At 41.9% G+C, this 18,332-nt stretch overlaps 1 protein-coding gene across 7 annotated transcripts in view; it reads right to left on the bottom strand.

Moving 5' to 3' along the window:
• Positions 1-854: 854 nt before the first annotated feature.
• Positions 855-18,332, bottom strand: part of amph (amphiphysin) — a 47,661-nt gene continuing 30,183 nt past the window's right edge. Inside the window, exons 11-23 of one of the 7 annotated variants that reach the window (XM_084913432.1) lie at positions 17,465-17,584; positions 17,300-17,383; positions 16,864-16,890; positions 16,719-16,742; positions 10,896-11,838; positions 9,724-10,769; positions 8,551-8,583; positions 5,815-6,105; positions 5,206-5,250; positions 4,635-4,685; positions 2,402-2,590; positions 2,181-2,282; positions 855-2,073 (exon numbers count right to left, since the gene is read on the bottom strand). In XM_084913432.1, coding sequence (XP_084769558.1) covers positions 1,969-2,073; positions 2,181-2,282; positions 2,402-2,590; positions 4,635-4,685; positions 5,206-5,250; positions 5,815-6,105; positions 8,551-8,583; positions 9,724-10,769; positions 10,896-11,838; positions 16,719-16,742; positions 16,864-16,890; positions 17,300-17,383; positions 17,465-17,584 — 3,060 coding nt within the window. In that variant the 3' untranslated portion in view covers positions 855-1,968. Of the gene's footprint in view, positions 2,074-2,180; positions 2,283-2,401; positions 2,591-4,634; positions 4,686-5,205; positions 5,251-5,814; positions 6,106-8,550; positions 8,584-9,387; positions 9,418-9,723; positions 10,770-10,895; positions 11,839-16,718; positions 16,743-16,863; positions 16,891-17,299; positions 17,384-17,464; positions 17,585-18,332 lie in introns of all 7 variants that reach the window. The other 6 variants (XM_084913426.1, XM_084913427.1, XM_084913429.1 and 3 more) reach the window with 6 other exon arrangements.

Below are 18,332 nucleotides of genomic sequence, written 5' to 3'. Positions count from 1 at the left end.
CTGTTATTAATCTCTGTCTCTCTTCCACAGCATGTCTTTATCCTGTCTTCCTTCTCTCACCCCAACCAATCACAGCAGATGGCCCCGCCCCTCCCTGAGCCTGGTTCTGCCGGAGGTTTCTTCCTGTTAAAAGGGAGTTTTTCCTTTCCACTGTTGCCAAAGTGCTTGCTCATAGGGGGTCATATGATTGTTGGGTTGTTCTCTGTATCTATGAAGCGCTTGAGGCGACTTTTGTTATGATTTGGTGCTATATAAATAAAATTGAATTGAATTGTGTTTTAGAGGCAGGTCTTCCTCCAGCTCCCATCTATCAGCACCTTGGTTGATTACCTCACCCACAAGTGATTGTCCAATCAGCAGTTCGTTGGCTGGAGGAGGACATCCATTCAATGCTGGATTGGTAACTAAGAACAAGCATCTGGACCGTGGATGTGAGTAATCCTGACAAAGAGTTATCTTGTGGAAAAAAGGATTAAGGATCTTACTTAGGAGCTTCAGCGTCATTTGTTTTTGAATCATTCATTGCAATTACACACACTAAGGTGAGAACTTGCAAGTCTGCATTTTGAGTCCACCAGGGAACCCTAGACATGACAATACTTAACCCCTAAAAACTCATGTTTTGGCCCAAACTTGGCAGGCAGGTGCATGCTGCTACCAGGATGCCACAGAATTTGTGGATTCTAGGCGTTAGGGTTATTCAGTCATTTCCAGTGAACCCCGTTTTAGAGCTGGCTATAGCTTAATGTAAACCATTGAAATCTTTAAAGAATAATTAAAAACACAATTCTAATAGCATACCCTTTTTTATTTTTTGACTGATTTCTAAACATTAAAGATACCTTTTGGTCCAATTACTTGATTGAAACATTAATGTTTTATTATTTATTTTATTAGCATAGAACCATATACAATATCAAACATGGAATTTACTATTTAATTCATTACACCAATATTATCTCAAGGCTGTGTGCATCACATAAAGGTCTACTGGGAGGCTTCACCTGGCTATCAAAACCAGTTTGATGAAGGTTTACATTTTCTAGAGTATAAGAGTAATTTTTCTGAAGCCTAAAAAAATAATTGCAGACTGGTTTGTTAATACCTTCTATTTGATGAAACACTTAAACCGCTGACAAAAAATTTCCTTATTTGCTTTTTTTTTTTTCTTGTAACCAAATTTTCAGATGATATGCCATACACAAATCTATGCGTAACACACAAGAAATTCTTTATTTGTCATCTTTAGTATATGTACTTTGAATATTTAGGATTTTCATGCAGCATTTGCACTACTTTGTGTGCCAAAACCCAGACAATAAACATCAGTATCCCCTTAGCAGAACCAAAGCAACACTGGCCAGTGAGTTAGTTCATCAACACATATTACAAATGAAAGATCAATCACCACACACCCAATAATGATAACACAGAAAACATCAACAGTGATTCAAGAGTTACAGTTACAACGTGTCAGAAAAAAGAAACCCAAGTTTCATGTTGCACTCACAAACAAATCACAGCATTAAAGTTTCTGTAGTCTTTCATAGCAAAACAAAATGATTACCACACAGTGCAAAGACAGTTTATCTTTTTCCTTTGTTTTCACCTGGTCACTTCAAGCTTTTTGTTGTTGAGTTATTATTGTTTTATATATAATTTCTATTTAAACAAAAGCCATATCTTACTTCCACAGGAGGGTGGAACATACTACCACACCATGCTTAAATCATCAGGGGAACGGGGAAGAGTACTACTCTCTCTCTTCTTTTTTTTCCCTTTCTTTTTTTTAACAATAACATTTCATTTTAGTACAGTTTCACCTGCCAGAGAAACTTTATTATTTGTCCAGCAGACAGCTGCAGCAGGTACAACGTACAAGAAAAGGAATGGCTACATGCTGATTCAATGGCTGGGACACAGATTACTCATGTTTCTACTTATCATTTTGCCATGTCAGGGAACATCTTACTCCAAATGTTGAGTAAAGTTTTCTGGGAAAAGTCCTTTTTGAGCACCAGCTCCAAATGTTAACCAGTCGCTTTCCTTGATCCCTGTGAGCCAGCCGGCATCCTGCAGCAAACACACAAAAACATCAGAACAATCCTGTTAAGATGTTGTTTTTCATGTTGGTGAAGAACTTTTATTTATTACATTTCTGTGTGACCAGCTATTATCACCTGATCTTCCACTGAGGCAGTGGGAACCACCAAAACCACATCGCCTCTCTTCAGGTCAAGTTCATCTGAATTTGCAGCCTCAAAGTCGTGTATGGTCTCCACCTGCAGGTATCCATCATAGTTTACAGACATTAGACTCCACATTTTAACAGTTCGTTAGAAAAGTCTTTTTCCTCCTCAACTGATAGCATAAAATATTTGCTTTTACTAAGAAGCCTCACCTTGTAAAGGAAATCATCAGGAAGTCCAGACGCTCCCCCAGAAGGACTGATATGTTTGATGTTCTGGTTTTCAGTTGTCACCCCATTGTCGCTGATTGCAGTGGGAGAGATGATGTCAGCATCTCGGTCATCATCACCTTCATTACTTGAGGCAGGCTCAATCACAACAGAAGGGATTGGCATATTTTCCTGCAGAGGACATTCAGCATTTAGCAATCACATCTAAAAACTTTCATTTCATATTTACAGCATCACAGCAGGTTACTGCTGCAGAGCATCTTGCGAAATGAAATGTCCCACTTAATTTCGAAATTTTTTTTTATTTGGCTGAAAGAGTTAGCTGATCTCAGCCCAGCAGGGCACTTTTACAGTTAATAAATTCAAAACAGAGGGCAGAGAGCCACAAACAAGCAGCAGCTGATTGTGCTGCAGTAAAGACCTGCAGAGCATCTCAAAAAGCAAACAACATTCTAGTGTAATGATTCTACAGGCCGTTACCAACTGCAAATGATTTGCTTTCAAGTATTAAAAATAATTCTTATATCTGAAATTATGTCAGTTTTTCAGTTTTGAGCCTTGGTTTAGACCAGGGGTCTGCAACCTTTAACACCCAAAGAGCCACTTGGACCCGGTTTCCACGCAAAAGAAAACACTGGGAGCCGCAAATAATTTTTGACATCTAAAATGAAGATAACACTGTATATATTGTTTTTTTTTTTACCTTTATGCTTTGTGTGAACAACTAAAGTAAGTAAGTAAAGTTTATTTATTAAGCGCTTTTCACAGACAGGCAGTCACAAAGCGCTGTACACAAATATTAAAATAAACAATACAATCAATAGAAATTAAACACAATTTAAAAGATCAAATGTAAATAATGTAAAGAATATAAAATACGTAGATCAACAAAAGGTTTGTTTGAACAGAAACGTTTTTAACTGCTTTTTAAAAGAATCCACAGAGCAACTAAGGTGTGTTGCTTAAATCCATGAAGTGCTACAGAGAAAATTACATTTTATTTAAGTAATTAACACATTTTGAACTCTTAAAGAAATATAACAAAAGGAAAGACACCCAGCTGAACTAAAATGATCCAGCAAACAAAAACTGTTGTGAGCCGCCACCCTTATATCGCCTTTGGGCTTTTGGAGCCTTGACCTGACTTTTATAAAATAACTGGAAAAAAGCTCTATGCTGCTAAAAAAAAAAAATAGATATTTGCAAAATTCTGCCTACATATGTATTTTACCTGGTTAATGTGTGTGGCGGGGCGTGGTCTGCAGCGCCGCTGCAGGGGAGGCGGACGCACCTGTGCGGCACCCGCAATCACGCCCCGCCGCCTTTACGTCTGTGCTGTTGTTGGTGTGTGTCGGGCTGTGAGCTGCAAAGCTACAGCCGGCTGTATGCGTACAGCAACCGTGTGTGAAAAGCGGTCAAGAAAGAGATGCTGAAAAGCGTGTTCATGCAAATATCGTCGGGTCTGTCGTGATATGTTTACAATAAGACTTATGGTCCTGAACCTCTGCGCTCAGCGTCTAACCCTAACGGGGCTGTACGAAGTGACTTTCATCTTTACGCAGGACTGTAAGCTGTCATCTGTGAGGCGTGAGCGGTGTTTGTTTTTAACATAGTTCACGGTGGAGCTGCTGACATAATGTGGATCCGAAGGTCCATAACTGGCCTACCTGGGGTCAAAAGTCTCGATAAATGCATGGCGTTTCGGCAGGTACACCGGCTTCCGCGAGTGTGACGCTTATTTTGAGCGATGAAAAAATAATAAGATATAATTTTATTTTTATATTTCAAAATCACAATAATCTTCCAATTTAGAACTACAAGTTAAAAAAAAGAACTAAACACAAATAAAATACACTTCAGCTAAATACTTCTAATTTATTTTCCCAAACCACCCGGAGCCGCAAAATAAAGACTAAAGAGCCGCGGGTTGCCAACCCCTGGCTTAGACACATTCCTCCAGTGAAAATGGGAAGTTGTGTAACAGTTAATGCATTACTTTTGTTAAACCCCTTGATTGAAAGCTGAAAGTCTGCAGTTCAATCAGATCTTATTGTCCAATCTAAAATCCACTGATGTTTGATTAAGGAACAATTTGTATGTTTGTAGAACACGCTGATATGACAATTTCAGCCACTCTCTCTCACACACACACACATGGGCATTGAGTTAAGTTTCATGATTTCTTCTGAATCTAAAGTGATGATGCTACACTCACCGATGAAGCTGCTTCACTGGGAGAAGTTTTGGCCTGTTCAGCAGGAGGAATCTGTTTACAGACAGAAATCATTTCCATTTGAGAACATTTGTGTGGTCTTTGAATGTTTGAACAAACATTTAATAATAACTTTTGCTCTTGTAAAATTAGAACTTTGACCTTCCTGTTCACATGTGAGAAAAGAGATATGAAACAGTGACCACCACCCTGAATTCAGCATGTGTAAAATCACAGGGAAAAAAAGGATTTTGTTTCAAAAAATGACCAACGTAGGGGTCAAACCATTATTCTTCAAGGTCTCTTTCAGAGAGCTGCATTCATTCTCATCATTTCATTTCAACACTTCATCCATCCTCTTCAGGGTCATGGGGGGGCTGGAGCCTATCCCAGCTGTCTTCGAGTGAGAGGCAGGGTACACCCTGCACAGGTCGCCAGTCTGTCCCAGGGCTAACACACAGATGCAGACAACCATTCGCACTCACATTCACACCTATGTTGTTCAATAATTGTTGCCGATAAAAAGTAAAAATGACAGTGAAAGCAAACAAACAGAAGAAGTGGAGTATCCTACCTCACTGACCTCTGCCTGTTCTGAGCCTGGAGATACCACTGTTGACTTTGGGAAAATAAAATAGATTTTGCGTTGATACCTGCTCAATCATCCAGGTAAGGAAATCCAAAAAGTTGATTCTGTTCATCTGGACGTTTTCAGTGGGAGAAACATTTTATCGTCATCCCACTGGAAACGCTACGTCCAGATGAACATAGTCAACTTTTTGGGAAAACAGTAGAATATAACGATTTAAACTCAGTGATGCTAATTGAAAAGGCTTTTGTTTTTGTTTTGTTTTTAAAAGCAGCAGTGTTTTATGAGATTGAGTTCATTTTGTGTCATAAAGTGGATGGGGTAGGGTAAAGATTGGGGTATGGGTTTGTTGGCATGAAATGAGAAGGGCAAAGGGTTAAAATCCTTACACAAAAAGACATTTCATGTGCACTGGATACAGGCTGGAAACAGAAGAATGATTTCCACACTGACACATCTCCAGTGTGGAGTTCAATGATTTTCTCATTCAGCGATGATGATGATACGATGAGATGGAGGTCACAGTGATGATATTGATGAGATGATGATTAGGTTATCACAAAAGGCAGCATTTTTACAAGGTTATCCACTCACAGCAGGCTTTTCCTCCTTCAGGCTGTCTGAATGTGTGTCTGTATCGTCCTGACCAGCTGGAGCAGCTCCAGATTCTTCCACCTCACCAGCAGGGGGAGCTGGAGGTTCCTCCATCTCTGCTCCTGCAGTTGAAGATACAGGTTCCTCTCCAGCAAAAAGAGGTGGGCACTCATCTTGCTCTCCTCCAGTAGTGAGAGATGGAGGTTTGTCTTCTGCTGCAGGCTCTCTTGAGCCTGCAGCTTGGGCCTCTGCAGCTTCCAGAGCATCATTTGATTCACTGTTTCCTTCATTCTTTTGCAGAGAAAGATGGCATTCAACTTTATATGTCCCACTTCATTTCACAATATTTAGTATGATGTTCATTAAACGCCACAGAATTCATAATATGAGCTCCCAGCATTTAAACAGTTATATGATTACAAGTTAAGCTTTAGGTCAGTCTAAGACTTTTCACTGGCAGAAATAAATACATCTCAGGACTGATATCAAATATTTACATGATGTAAAAAAAAGTATGTAGTTACCTATGTAGGTGATAAGTACATACATATGCAGCTCTGTGAAAAACTAAGTACACCCTTAATTAAGGAATTAGGAGGTTGCATAGCAGCCAGGTGCTGAAGAAAATGCACCAATTATGGTTGCTTATCAAGTGCGAGCACCTCTGTAAGAGCAGATCTTCTGGAAATTTGCTGGTTTGCACCATTCTGGTGTGTGTTAACACAATGACAAAATCTTCCCTGGCGTGGACATCGCAGCAAATTTACCCCAACGTTAGATCATAGGATGGCTGTGGTTCAGTGGGTTGTCTAGCAGTCCTGAGGTCAATGGACGATTCCACAGCTATTTCAGCCTTAATGTCAAAGTATCCCTGGCCAAGATACTGAATTTTCCTCCAATGCATGCATTACAGTGTTTAACAAGGGATTTTGGCTTTTAAAACAAACAAACAAACAAAAAAACCCACTTGAATGAATGTGTGTGTGAGTGGGTGAATGACAGAGCTGGACTGGGACAAAGAAATCAGCCCGGGCATTTTGACTAGAGACCGGCCCACCAGGTATTAAAGCCATAAAGCCTTTGAATGAAAACAAACACTGTTGTGACAGTGATGTACAGTCTTGTTGGTATATGTATGATTTCTATACATTTTAGATCAGATAAAAACTTTGGTTTTTAAGATTCTGATCATTATATATTAAAGCGAGACATTTTAAATGAGAATAAGAAAGTGCTTCTTTGTGTCCCCCACTCCTCCCCGCTGGTTTCCTCTTTCTGGCACAAAGTGGGCGATAAACACACAAGAGAGACGATCAGCTGATCATTGATCAGTTTCATGATTGAAGTAGCAACAGGAGAGGGAGTTGAGAGAATGAGAGAAGAAGAAACAGCTGACAGCGTGAAGACACAGAATAACTCCAACTTTGTGTCTTTTTTCCATTGTAGCTGAAGTCCGGGACAAACTGTGTTCCTTTTCAGCTCAACACGAAACACGTCATATTTTCTCTGAATACGAGACGATAACGTTTTTACGGGACGGTTGGCAACTCTACTAACTAACCTTATGAATAAAATAAAGTTCAACATCAGTAACATCATAGCACCCACCCAGCTGTATAGAAACTCTGTCATGCTAGCTAGTACGCAGTACGAGTTATTGTAACTGACTGTAAAAAGTCAGCACAGCGAAAATAAACTCCACCTAAACTTGGTTTATATCTGACCCAGATAGTCTGCAGTCATAACTTCTTACCTGAAGTTCAGTTCACCTGACACTCGGACCGGCGGCTGCCTCGGGTCTCTCCTCCTCCTGCCTCCCCTTTCTCTCATCCACCTGCTGACTCTGTGGAAGCTCCGCCATAGCCACCACCAAACAACTGACTTATTTTTACACATCGGCCAGCATAAAAAAAAAAACATCGGCCCACCAGGCAAATGCCCAGTATGCCCGATGGCCAGTCCAGCTATGGTGAATAAGGCTTGTAAGCAAAAAGCCTGGACAGCTAAAGCACAAAAGCAGTATGCAACTACAAGTCCATTTATCATTCACTGTGGGAAACTCCAAAAAAATACAAGAGCTCCATCTCAGACTCTTCAGTTTGCAGGTTTAAACTTAAACTTCATGACAGTATGACTAAAAAAAGCCTGAGCATGCAGGACTGCAGGGGAAGGCCTCTTCTGTCTAACAAAGAAAGCCTCCTGGAGCAGTATCCTTCAGACAGACAAGACCAAAGTGGAGATGTTTGTCCATAACGCACAAAATCAAACCCAGCATATCAGCAAAAACACCTGAGAGCAGCTGTCAGCACTGTGGAGGAGGGACGATGATCTTAGTGCACCGTGAACTCTTCTCTAAGTGTTCTAGAGTCAGTGTGAGGCCGTCTGTCCCACAGCTGAAGCTCGGACCATCAGCAGCAGCACAAAGATCCAACAGAACGGCTGAAACAGGAAAGAATGGAGCAACTACGATGGTTTGGTCAGAGTCCAGAGCTCAACCTGAGTGAGATGCTGTGGTTGGACCTTCAGAAGGCTGTGCATAAGTGAGTGGACATAAACTCCTTCATAGTGACAGAGAAAGTCCCACAGAAAGCATCACAGCAGGTTACTGCTGCTGAAAAATGAGGTGGATTCAGTTTTTCACAGAACTTTAAATGGGTGTGTAGATACTTAGTTAGATGGAAGATTGGGGGGGGGGGGGCGGGGGGGGGGGGTTACACAAATGTTTATAAAACTCACCATCTTATCAAAATCTGCGAAAAATGATGGATCCTTAAGAGTGCATGTGTTTAATAAAAAGAGAAAAACAAGTCACAACTGACTGATTGAGAATTGCATCATTTTTTAGCATTCACAAATAAAAGGGAAATATTTAAGAGATGGGGATGTAGGATAAGATAAGATGCAATCAAAGTTCTGCAACTGCACCTTCAAAAATTATGGTCCTATGAGGCCACTTAAAGTGTGAGATCCATGATTTCAACAGAGTTATCATACATAGAGAATTTCCCCCCGTGAAAGTTTTCTCAGATTTCTTCTCTAACATGCTATGGTTAGAATCTTTGGAGAAAGCAACCATCTCCAGATTTAACTCAAATGCAGGTTTAAGGAGCTACGTTTGAAAAATTCAAATGTAGCAGGAGTGCTGTTGCTTTACTTTCAGTACATCTGCAGAACACTCTCATCAAACATTGTTGTGACATAGAACAGAGACACTTGGAGAGGAGACTAACATTACTGGGACAATAAAGGCTTCTTGGCTTTGGGGAAGTAAGCTGTTGGGTTCGCCATCTACTTTCAAAGTCACTAGTCTCTGGCAGTGACCTCTGAACTCTGCATTGACCCCTTCCTGCTTGTAATCTTTTTACGTTGTTCTACTCTAAGTCTGAAAATTGTTTGTAGAAACTAGAGAAAATAGTAAAAATGACAATGAATTAGAGCGAATCATTGGTGAAACCCAAACTTTCAGTTGACTTAGTAAGAACGATCTTCTACCAAAACCCAGATACTAATCACAACAACTCGATTCATTTCAGTGTTTTGGATCCAAATACTTTAAGCTTAGAATAAAATTACCTGTGAAAATCCATTAAATGCATTGGCCACCTAAATTGAATTCCAGAGATATATGTTAGTATTAATAATATTAGAAGCCTTCAAGTAAGACCAATCTAATAACAAGATGGACTAGATTTGAAATGGGTGTAAACATGGAATGAACAAGCAGAGGATAGTAAGAGATGGAGGCAAGCAAAAGGAGAGGCAGGAGGAGCTCAGGCTGAGGTCCAGGTTTTAGGACTTTCACTGTTTCTCAGTCTCTGGGAGGGTGGTAGACAGGAAAGGTCTGTTTGAAATTTGTTTCTATTCTTTTCTAATCTACCATTCAACTACAGAAGGAAGGGAGTCAAGTACCTCTTCCTTTTCTGTATCTAGCTCTTGGTACAACTTTCCAAATCTCCGGTTTGCCGCCTCATCTTCGGACATGTCTGAATTTTCTGGTTCTTTGTGAATTCGGGGATTGTTTACTTCTTTATTTCCTGCTGCTGCTGTTCCACAGATGGATGCAGAATTTTTGCTGCCACTACCTTCCTGCCAGGAGGTATTGCTGGAAGCAGGAGCCCCGGTCCCTGAAGAGATGGCTGAGAAACTGTTGGAAAAATCCCACCCACTCTTTCTATCCCCAGTTAACACAGCCTCAGCTTTCTTTGAAGTCTCAGCAAATGGATCAAATTCAAAACCACCCATTTTGTCTCCACAATGTGATTGTGCAAAAGGATCTGAATCAAACGCACCTCCTCCCTGTTTTTCTTCAAAAGGATCAGAATCAAACGCACCTCCTCCCTGTGTTTCTTCAAAAGGATCGGAATCAAACACACCTACTCCCTGTGTTTCTGCAATAAGATCTGAATCAAACGCACCTACTCCCTGAGTTTCTGTAAAAGGATCTGAATCAAACGCCCCGCTTACCTTTGTTTCTGCAATAAGTTCTGAATCAAACGCACCTCCTCCCTGTGTTTCTGGAAAAGGATCGAAATCAAACGCACCTCCCTGTGTTTCTGCAATAAGATCGGAATCAAACGCAACTCCTCCCTGTGTTTTTGCAAAAGGATCGGAATCAAACGCACCTCCTCCCTGTTTTTCTTCAAAAGGATCAGAATCAAACGCACCTCCTCCCTGTGTTTCTGGAAAAGGATCGAAATCAAACGCACCTCCCTGTGTTTCTGCAATAAGATCGGAATCAAATGCAACTCCTCCCTGTGTTTTTGCAAAAGGATCGGAATCAAACGCACCTCCTCCCTGTTTTTCTTCAAAAGGATCAGAATCAAACGCACCTCCTCCCTGTGTTTCTGCAATAAGATCGGAATCAAACGCACCTCCTCCCTGTGTTTCTGCAATAAGATCGGAATCAAACGCAACTCCTCCCTGTGTTTCTGCAAAAGGATCAGAATCAAACGCACCTCCTCCCTGTTTTTCTTCAAAAGGATCAGAATCAAACGCACCTCCTCCCTGAGTTATTGCAAAAGGATTGGAATCAAACGCACCTCCTCCCTCTGTTTCCGCAATAAGATCTGAATCAAACACACCTCCTCCGTGTGTTTCTGCAAAAGGATCGGAATCAAATGCACCTCCTCCCTGTGTTTCTGCAAAAGGATCGGAATCAAACGCACCTCCTCCACGAGTTTCTGCAAGTAGATCGGAATCAAACGCACCTCCTCCCTGTTTTTCCGAGATAAGATCAAAATCAAACGCACCTCCCTGTGTTTCAGAGAAATAAACTCTTTCATCTGTTTCTCCTTCAGTTTCACAGTGATCTTGATAAACATCTGGTCTCTCTGGCACTGCTTCGGATGAATTATTTCTGTTTCTTTTGGCTGCAATACTAGAACAATCGGAAACAACTTCTCTTGTTTGAGGACAATCTCCTGGGACAGCTTCACCTGCCTGAACCTTCTGGCTCTTCTCTTGGGTTCGATCATCATATGAAAGCTCATCATCAGCACTTGCCCAGCCTCCTCCCTGACCACCATCACCCCACTCCTCAGCAGTTTCATATTCAGATCCTGACCCTTCAGGAGACCTGGACCATTTGTCTCCTCTGTCCTCTGCAATTTCCTCAATTTGTTCACCGTACTCATTGGTGAATATAAGTCCCGGGGTAGACTTTCTGCGATCTTCCTTCCTTAATTCATCTGCCCCTGAATCTGCCTGCCCTGTACTATCATCCTCTCCACAGCACAGGGAGGAATGAAGGTTGGAGTTAGGTTGAGATTCCCAGCTGCTAACCTCATCTTCAGCTGGTGTGATTTCACTGTCCCGGGTGATTGCTGTTGATTCTCCACCTGGCTGAATCCCTTCTCCCTGGGGCCAGCCCCGAGTCTCACCCTGCACCCCTTCTTGTGCCCCTTCCTGCCCCACAGTCGGACCTCCAGGGATAGCAGGTTCCTCAGCTCCTGAAGCATCTTCTCCGTTGGCTGACACTGAACCAAAATCAGCAGACCAGTCAGCGACAAAGCCGGTATCTGCAGCCTGCTTGGACAGGTAGCGAATGATGAATTAAAGTTTGCCCCTCCCCACTCTAACCTCAGTACAAGGTTGTGCAACACAGCATGTTATCAGGCAGACATGTGGTTTCATGGAAGGAAATGAGAATACAGTGTCGTCTGCACAAAGATGACCAGTCACAGCTGATCAAACTGTTTCAGTTTTCTGATTGAAGCACCTGCACTTCTTCAATGTAACTTCAAGGTGAAGTTTTAAAATAAACAATCAAAGAAAAAAACCCACTAGATTAGAAACCTTCTAGTCTACTGTTGGACTTTTGGGGGGCATTTTGCCTTCATTTGACTGTAGTCTATAGAATCGGTCAGGTCCGTGAAGAAGCAACGTGTACAACTCAGCAGTCATCTTAGATGTAAAGTAGATGATTATTTTTTTAATGAATGCAGATATAGCCATAACTTTAATTTCAATGGGACTCTGACCCATAGTCCCATTAGACATTAGCTGCTGCATTTTTATTCTAGTGCCTTGTCCCTGACCATTTTCACAGGGTTTGCACATTGAAATATATATCACACTGAGTAAATTAGATTTTGTGTGTGCTTTAGTTAGTCCTTATTTAGTTTTTGCCATCAGTCTGACTGTAGTAGGAAAGAAGCAGTTGTGAGAGCGTCTCATGTGATCAGCACGTCCACTCTCCTGCATCTCGAGCTGCATGCGATCCATGATTGTTTTGGTCCGAGGACGTGTGACCTGGATGATAACTGTCTCTGATGATGTTTTGGGCTCTTTTCTTGCAGTGTTGTGTGTATGTTGAGTCAATTGATGGAGAATTAGCTCTTATAATTCTCTCTGTAGCCTTTATGACTCTCTTGAGAGCCTTCTATGCCTGAGTGGTGTTTTTCATAACATACAATGGCGCTAGTAGTGACAACGCTCTCCACCAGTCCTCTGTAGGCTTTAGTGATGAAGCAGCCGGTTCCTTCCTAAACACCCTGATGAAATAAAGCCACTGCTTGCCCCATTGTCACTGTGGCATTTACAATCCACCTCAGGGGTCCATGACATGTGAATGTCAAGGAATGTGTGGCCATAAGCTCTTTTCACCCCAGTGACATTGATATGGAAAGGCAGGCTGTGTTTCCTGAAGTCTAGGAGATAGATAGATAGATGTGTGTTATTCAATTCAACTCAAAAAGCATTACAATTGAGTTGAATGCACTTTTGGTCCATAATTATCATTAGCGTAAAAAAACAGAGAAGGAAAGAGGAAAACAAAACTAATAAACCAGTGGGGAATAGTGACTAGCATTTTACTCATGAGATAATTATCTGTTCATTTTAATACATTTATTTATTTATTAAAATTAAAATCTTAGAGGATCTAGTGTAGTGAGTTCAGGGTTTCCAGATGAGTGTGATTTTTTTTCCAACTCCTGTCTCAAAATAAGAGTCAGCTTCTCACATCACATAAATATTGTAAATCAGCGGTCTCCAACCTTTTTTGCACCACGGACCGGTTAATGCCCGACATTATTTTCACGGACCGGCCTTTAAGGTGTCGCGGATAAATACAACAAAATAAAACTAGTACCGGTACCGAAAAAAAGAACATTTATTCATAACACACGTGAAAAGACCCAGGAAAACCGAGTTAACGATCAAAACGATAACAAAATAACGCTGAAAACCGATAAAAACCCTGAAAACCATACATTTCACACCTGAGCCTCAACTCTCGCGGCCTAGTACCGATCCGAGGCCCGGGGGTTGGGGACCGCTGTTGTAAATCACATCAACCCAGACTTCAGTTGAAGGGGAGATTTAATTAGTTACTTCCTCTTGAGTGCTTTCTTACCGGCTACTAACAAATACTTCTTATCACCCTCCAGAGTTGGAAATTTGGAAACTAAGTACAGGGTATCAAATGATAACAGAATTGTTACTTTAAATGTTTTTTTCTAATGTCTTGTGTACGTGCTGATTTGTGGGCAAGACCAGAAAATATGGAAGTGGTTTCTATGCTTTTCACCTCAGGATCTCCAGCAAGTTAGTTCCCAGTGGAGAAACCTACATTGCACTGAAGCTCTGAAAAATCTTACCAAGTTCTCCCATCCAAACTCTCTGAAGGAAAAAGAGGAGGTACTTATCTACTGGGACTGATATTTTTTCCCAAGTTTCTGGTTAACTTTAGAATATCCTCCCTTTTCCCATCTTTCCTTTTATATACCTTTTAGAAATGTATCTGATTCCTGGAATTGATTTACATGCCATTAGGTAAAGCTTCAAAACACCCAACATGGCTCTTTCAAGAGCTTTCTTTTTAAATATACTTTCTGATATTATGCCTAATTTGTTTCCCCTCCATGAATCGCTACCTTATCATGGTGGAAGCGTTTGTGTCCCAGGGATCCTAGGGGTTATTTTGTCAGGTGGGCTTTTGTCCCCTTGCAGGGCCCCAATGGTAGTATACCATTAAGGGAACAGTTTACCCTGCCCTGGATAGGGTTACTTGGGTCTCACCCTGAAGCCAGGCCCAGGGATGGTGCCTGAGGGCAAGGGTCTGGTGGCTGGGCCTTAGTCCATGGGGCCTGGCGGGGCACAACCCGACAAAAGGGACATGGGCCCGTCCTCTTGTAGGCCCACCAACTGCAGGAAGTGCCGTAGGAGCTGGGTGTCAGGCTGCAGCCAGTAGCGGAGGCCCTGTCTGACCAATCCTCGGCTACCAAGACTAGCAGTTGGGACATGTCATATCTGTCTTGAAAGAAGCCTGAGTTAGTGCAACTCTGGATAAAGAAATGACTCTAGATTGGGAGGAACGGCCTCCTGGATCTGAACCTGAGTGGTATTTTTGTTGTTGAACTTCTGTGCAAATCACAGCTTGTCCATAACAAACAAAGTGAAGGTATCCATAAGTGCACGTGGCACCAGGACACTCTTGGCTGCAGGTCGATGATCAATTTTGTAATCGTATTATTAGACCTAAGGCCATATGTTCTGGACACTTTGGTAAAGAGAGCTGCTGAGCCATCAACTGATCACCACCTGGTAGTGAGTTCAATCAGGCGGCAGGGGAGGACGCTAGACAAACTCACATAGTGAGTGAACGCCTTGCAGAGGCCCCGGCCCGTGAGATCTTCGACACATACCTCCGGCAGTATTCTGAAGGAGACTGGGGACATTGAGTCTGAATGGACCATGTTTAGCACCTCCATTGCCAAAGCCACTGCACTGAGCTGTGGCCACAAGGTGGTTGGTGCCTGTCATGGTGGTAACCCCCGAACCAAATTGTAGACACCAGAGATGAAGGGAGCCACCAGGCTGCAAAAGGAATCCTATTGGGCTCAGTTAGCCTGTGGAACTTTGTGGCAGCTGATACGTACCAGGCCAAGCGTAATGCAGCTCAGGCAGTGGAAAAAGCAAAAACTTGTGTAGCAGGCGTTTGGAGAGGCCATGGAAAAAGACTTTCAGAGAGATTCTGGCAAATCGTCAGGTGACTCAGGAAGGGGAAACTGTGTTCTACCTGCACTGTGTATAGTCACTATCAACACAATGATCTAACCACAATAACGCGTTGACGCCGTGCAGCCCCATGCACGAGCTGATCCGCGATAACTCGCTAACAGAGATTTGCCACGTTAATGTGGTTATGGCGTTAACAATATACAAATTGTCATGACTTTTGGTCAATGGCCATGAGTACCATTCACTTCCTCGATTGAGAGATGGTCTTTCCCTTTTCACGTAAATAGCCTCCTTGACTCCGCCCTCAAGCCAGCGTTCCTCCCTGTCCAGGATGTGTACATCCTCATCATTGAAAGAGTGTCCACTGGCCTGTAGGTGTAAATAGACTGCAGAGTCCTGGCCTGACGAGGTGGCTCTTCTGTGTTGTGCCATCTGCTTCGCCAGAGGTTGTTTGGTTTCCCCGATGTATAAATCCTGGCAATCCTCCTGGTACTTAACAGCGTACACTATGTTACTCTGTTTGTGTCGGGGGACCCGATCCCTGGGGTGGACCAATTTTTGGAGTGGCATATTTTGGGGTCTGAAAGAGACACCGTGTCTCAGCTGTTCTGATACAGCAGTCTTCATGTCAAACAGTCTTCATGTGCAAATAAAGAGTGTTGCTTGGCAACCAGGCATGCTGCAACTGTTTTGCATTCATTTCTCTGGGGTCAAAATGAATTAGTCGGTGGTTCTAGGTATGTGTTTGTTTGTGTTGTTTCTTTTTTAACCCACACACCTAAAATTCACAACATGAATGAATCCATTTTAGAGAAAGTTAAATATGAGATGATGGGGTTTTAATTTAAACCAGTTATATGATTTTTTTCCCCCAAACTAATTTTAAAAAGGTTATACTACTAGTACCACTACACATGTAAACACTATAAGATTACAGCTTCCGAGAACCTATGCTGTGTTTTGGTGTATAAGTGGTTAATATATTTTTTGTCTTAAACTAAACAGGGGGTAAGACAACCAGCCTTGGGGAAATCTCCCATAAGTTTTGGTCTTGATAAATGCTCAATCATCTATGTCAGGAAAGCCCAGAAAATGTATTCTGTTCATCTGGACACGGTATTTTGGAACGATGCATCCAGATGTACAGAATAAATTTTGTGGGGCTTCCTGAATTTAACTAACTACTCCATCTCCTCTTTTTGATAATGTTTTTTTAAACTGTGGAAATTGTAAATATGTGGCAACAGCTCTTCAGCGATAACACGACTGACTAAAATAATGATTTACATTTCCAAAGAAAGAAAAACTGACCCAGAAAGATCCATTTGTTGACCAGCGTTGACTTTGTGCAGACTATACTGGATTAACAAGACCATCTGATGGAGTGAATAACTTTATTAATAAATGATGTATTACAGAGTGAACTATGTGAGTTTACTTACAGGCTGAGCAGCTTGAGTATTCGCCTTAAAAAGGGGATAAAACTGAATTTACCACTGCAATCTGGATTTATGGATTTACTTGATCGTTTTCTCATTAAATCAAGCTGTAGAATAAGAAGTAGTTGGGTTAGGGTTAGTTACTCACCGACCACATGTCCCATGGTACAGCAGTCTGAAAGGAGCAAAAATACTGAATAACTAACACAGTTTGTGAGGTACTGGCAGGAAGAAAGGAACAATGTTTGGACTGTTTGATTTGTCAAAGATATTACAGTTTAAGAAAATCCATATAAAACCGCTTATCTTCAGAAGTAATTTTTACTACAACAAGAAGAAATATAAAAATCTAATCTGAGAATTAAGGACCGAAGAGCTACTAACAGGTGTGTCTTCTACCACCTGTCTTCTAGTCTGTTAGCTGATAGCAGGTGAATTATTTATCAGTTTGCTTCTCATTGTCATCATTACAGTAAGTGAAGACTCAGCTCTCAATCGCTCCTGCCGAGATGTCAGAAATAAGACCTGTGCACTGCTATGGTTTTCAGGTGTATGTGTGGATGCTTTCGGGTAATAAAGGGAACCTGTGGTACTGGTGAAACGCTTTCATCTGGTTGAAAAGCATCAAAGTCCAGATCAAGAAGAGATTCGCCGGGCCGTTCATTGGGCTGCGGATGACAGTGCAAAAACAGGTAAGCAAGTCTGTCACCCACACGACATCTGCCGTCGTTATTCACATGGACTCATACCTGTGATGGCGAAGGAGCAGGTAAAAATTCTCCACCAAAGAGGTCGATGATCTGTTCCTCTGCCACCTCCTTGGTTGGTGTGACCTTTGGTGGAGGAGGCACCGGTGGCCCCTTTTTAAGCTACAACGAACACAGCGAGCTGTTAACGATCATTGTGAAAAAAATAAATAAATAAAAACATGCTGCCAAAGACAGACACCTTCTGACAAACTGTTTCAATGTCTGCACAAGCATTATGTGTCTAATCACTGCCACTGGACATAAAACACAAGAATCCCACAGAAAATGGATAGAGGCTGAAGCACTAAACCAACCTTTAAAACAGGGCTGGGGAACTCCAGGACTCGAGGGCCAGTGCCCTGCAGGTTTTAGATCCCACCCCGAGTCAACACACCTGAATCGAACAATTAGTTCATTACCAGGCTTCTGGAGAACTTCAAGACATGTTGAAGATGTCATGGAAAACAGCTGACACATCTAAAACCTGCAGGACAGAGGCCCTCGGGGCCTGGAGTAACCCCCCCTTATTTAAAAGGACTAACAGGCCATAGGAGGCGCTCCCACTTTCCTCCACCATAACATGTTTACTTTTCAGCTAAATTGTAAAAGTATGAAGCCAAATTTACTTCAACAGATGATTAACACTTATTTTAATTTTGATACCGTTTTTGAATTTGTTCTTAGATTAGACAGTGATAGCTGCTACGTGCGTACAGATCACACAGAGTTTATGTCTGAGATCTGAGACCTTTATCACACAAGTACAAAATAAACCAGTCTGAAGAAAACCTTCAACTGTTCTGATGGCAGACGGCAGATTCTACAACACTGGTTCCTGTGACATCTTCAGAACTGTTGTGCTTTTCAG

This window comes from Perissodus microlepis, chromosome 18 (assembly GCF_051167445.1).
Source record: "Perissodus microlepis isolate ML-2025 ecotype Zambia chromosome 18, ASM5116744v1, whole genome shotgun sequence".
NCBI lineage: Eukaryota > Metazoa > Chordata > Actinopteri > Cichliformes > Cichlidae > Perissodus > Perissodus microlepis.
Note: the sequence above shows the minus strand (reverse complement) of the source record. Positions and strands in the feature narration are given on the sequence as shown.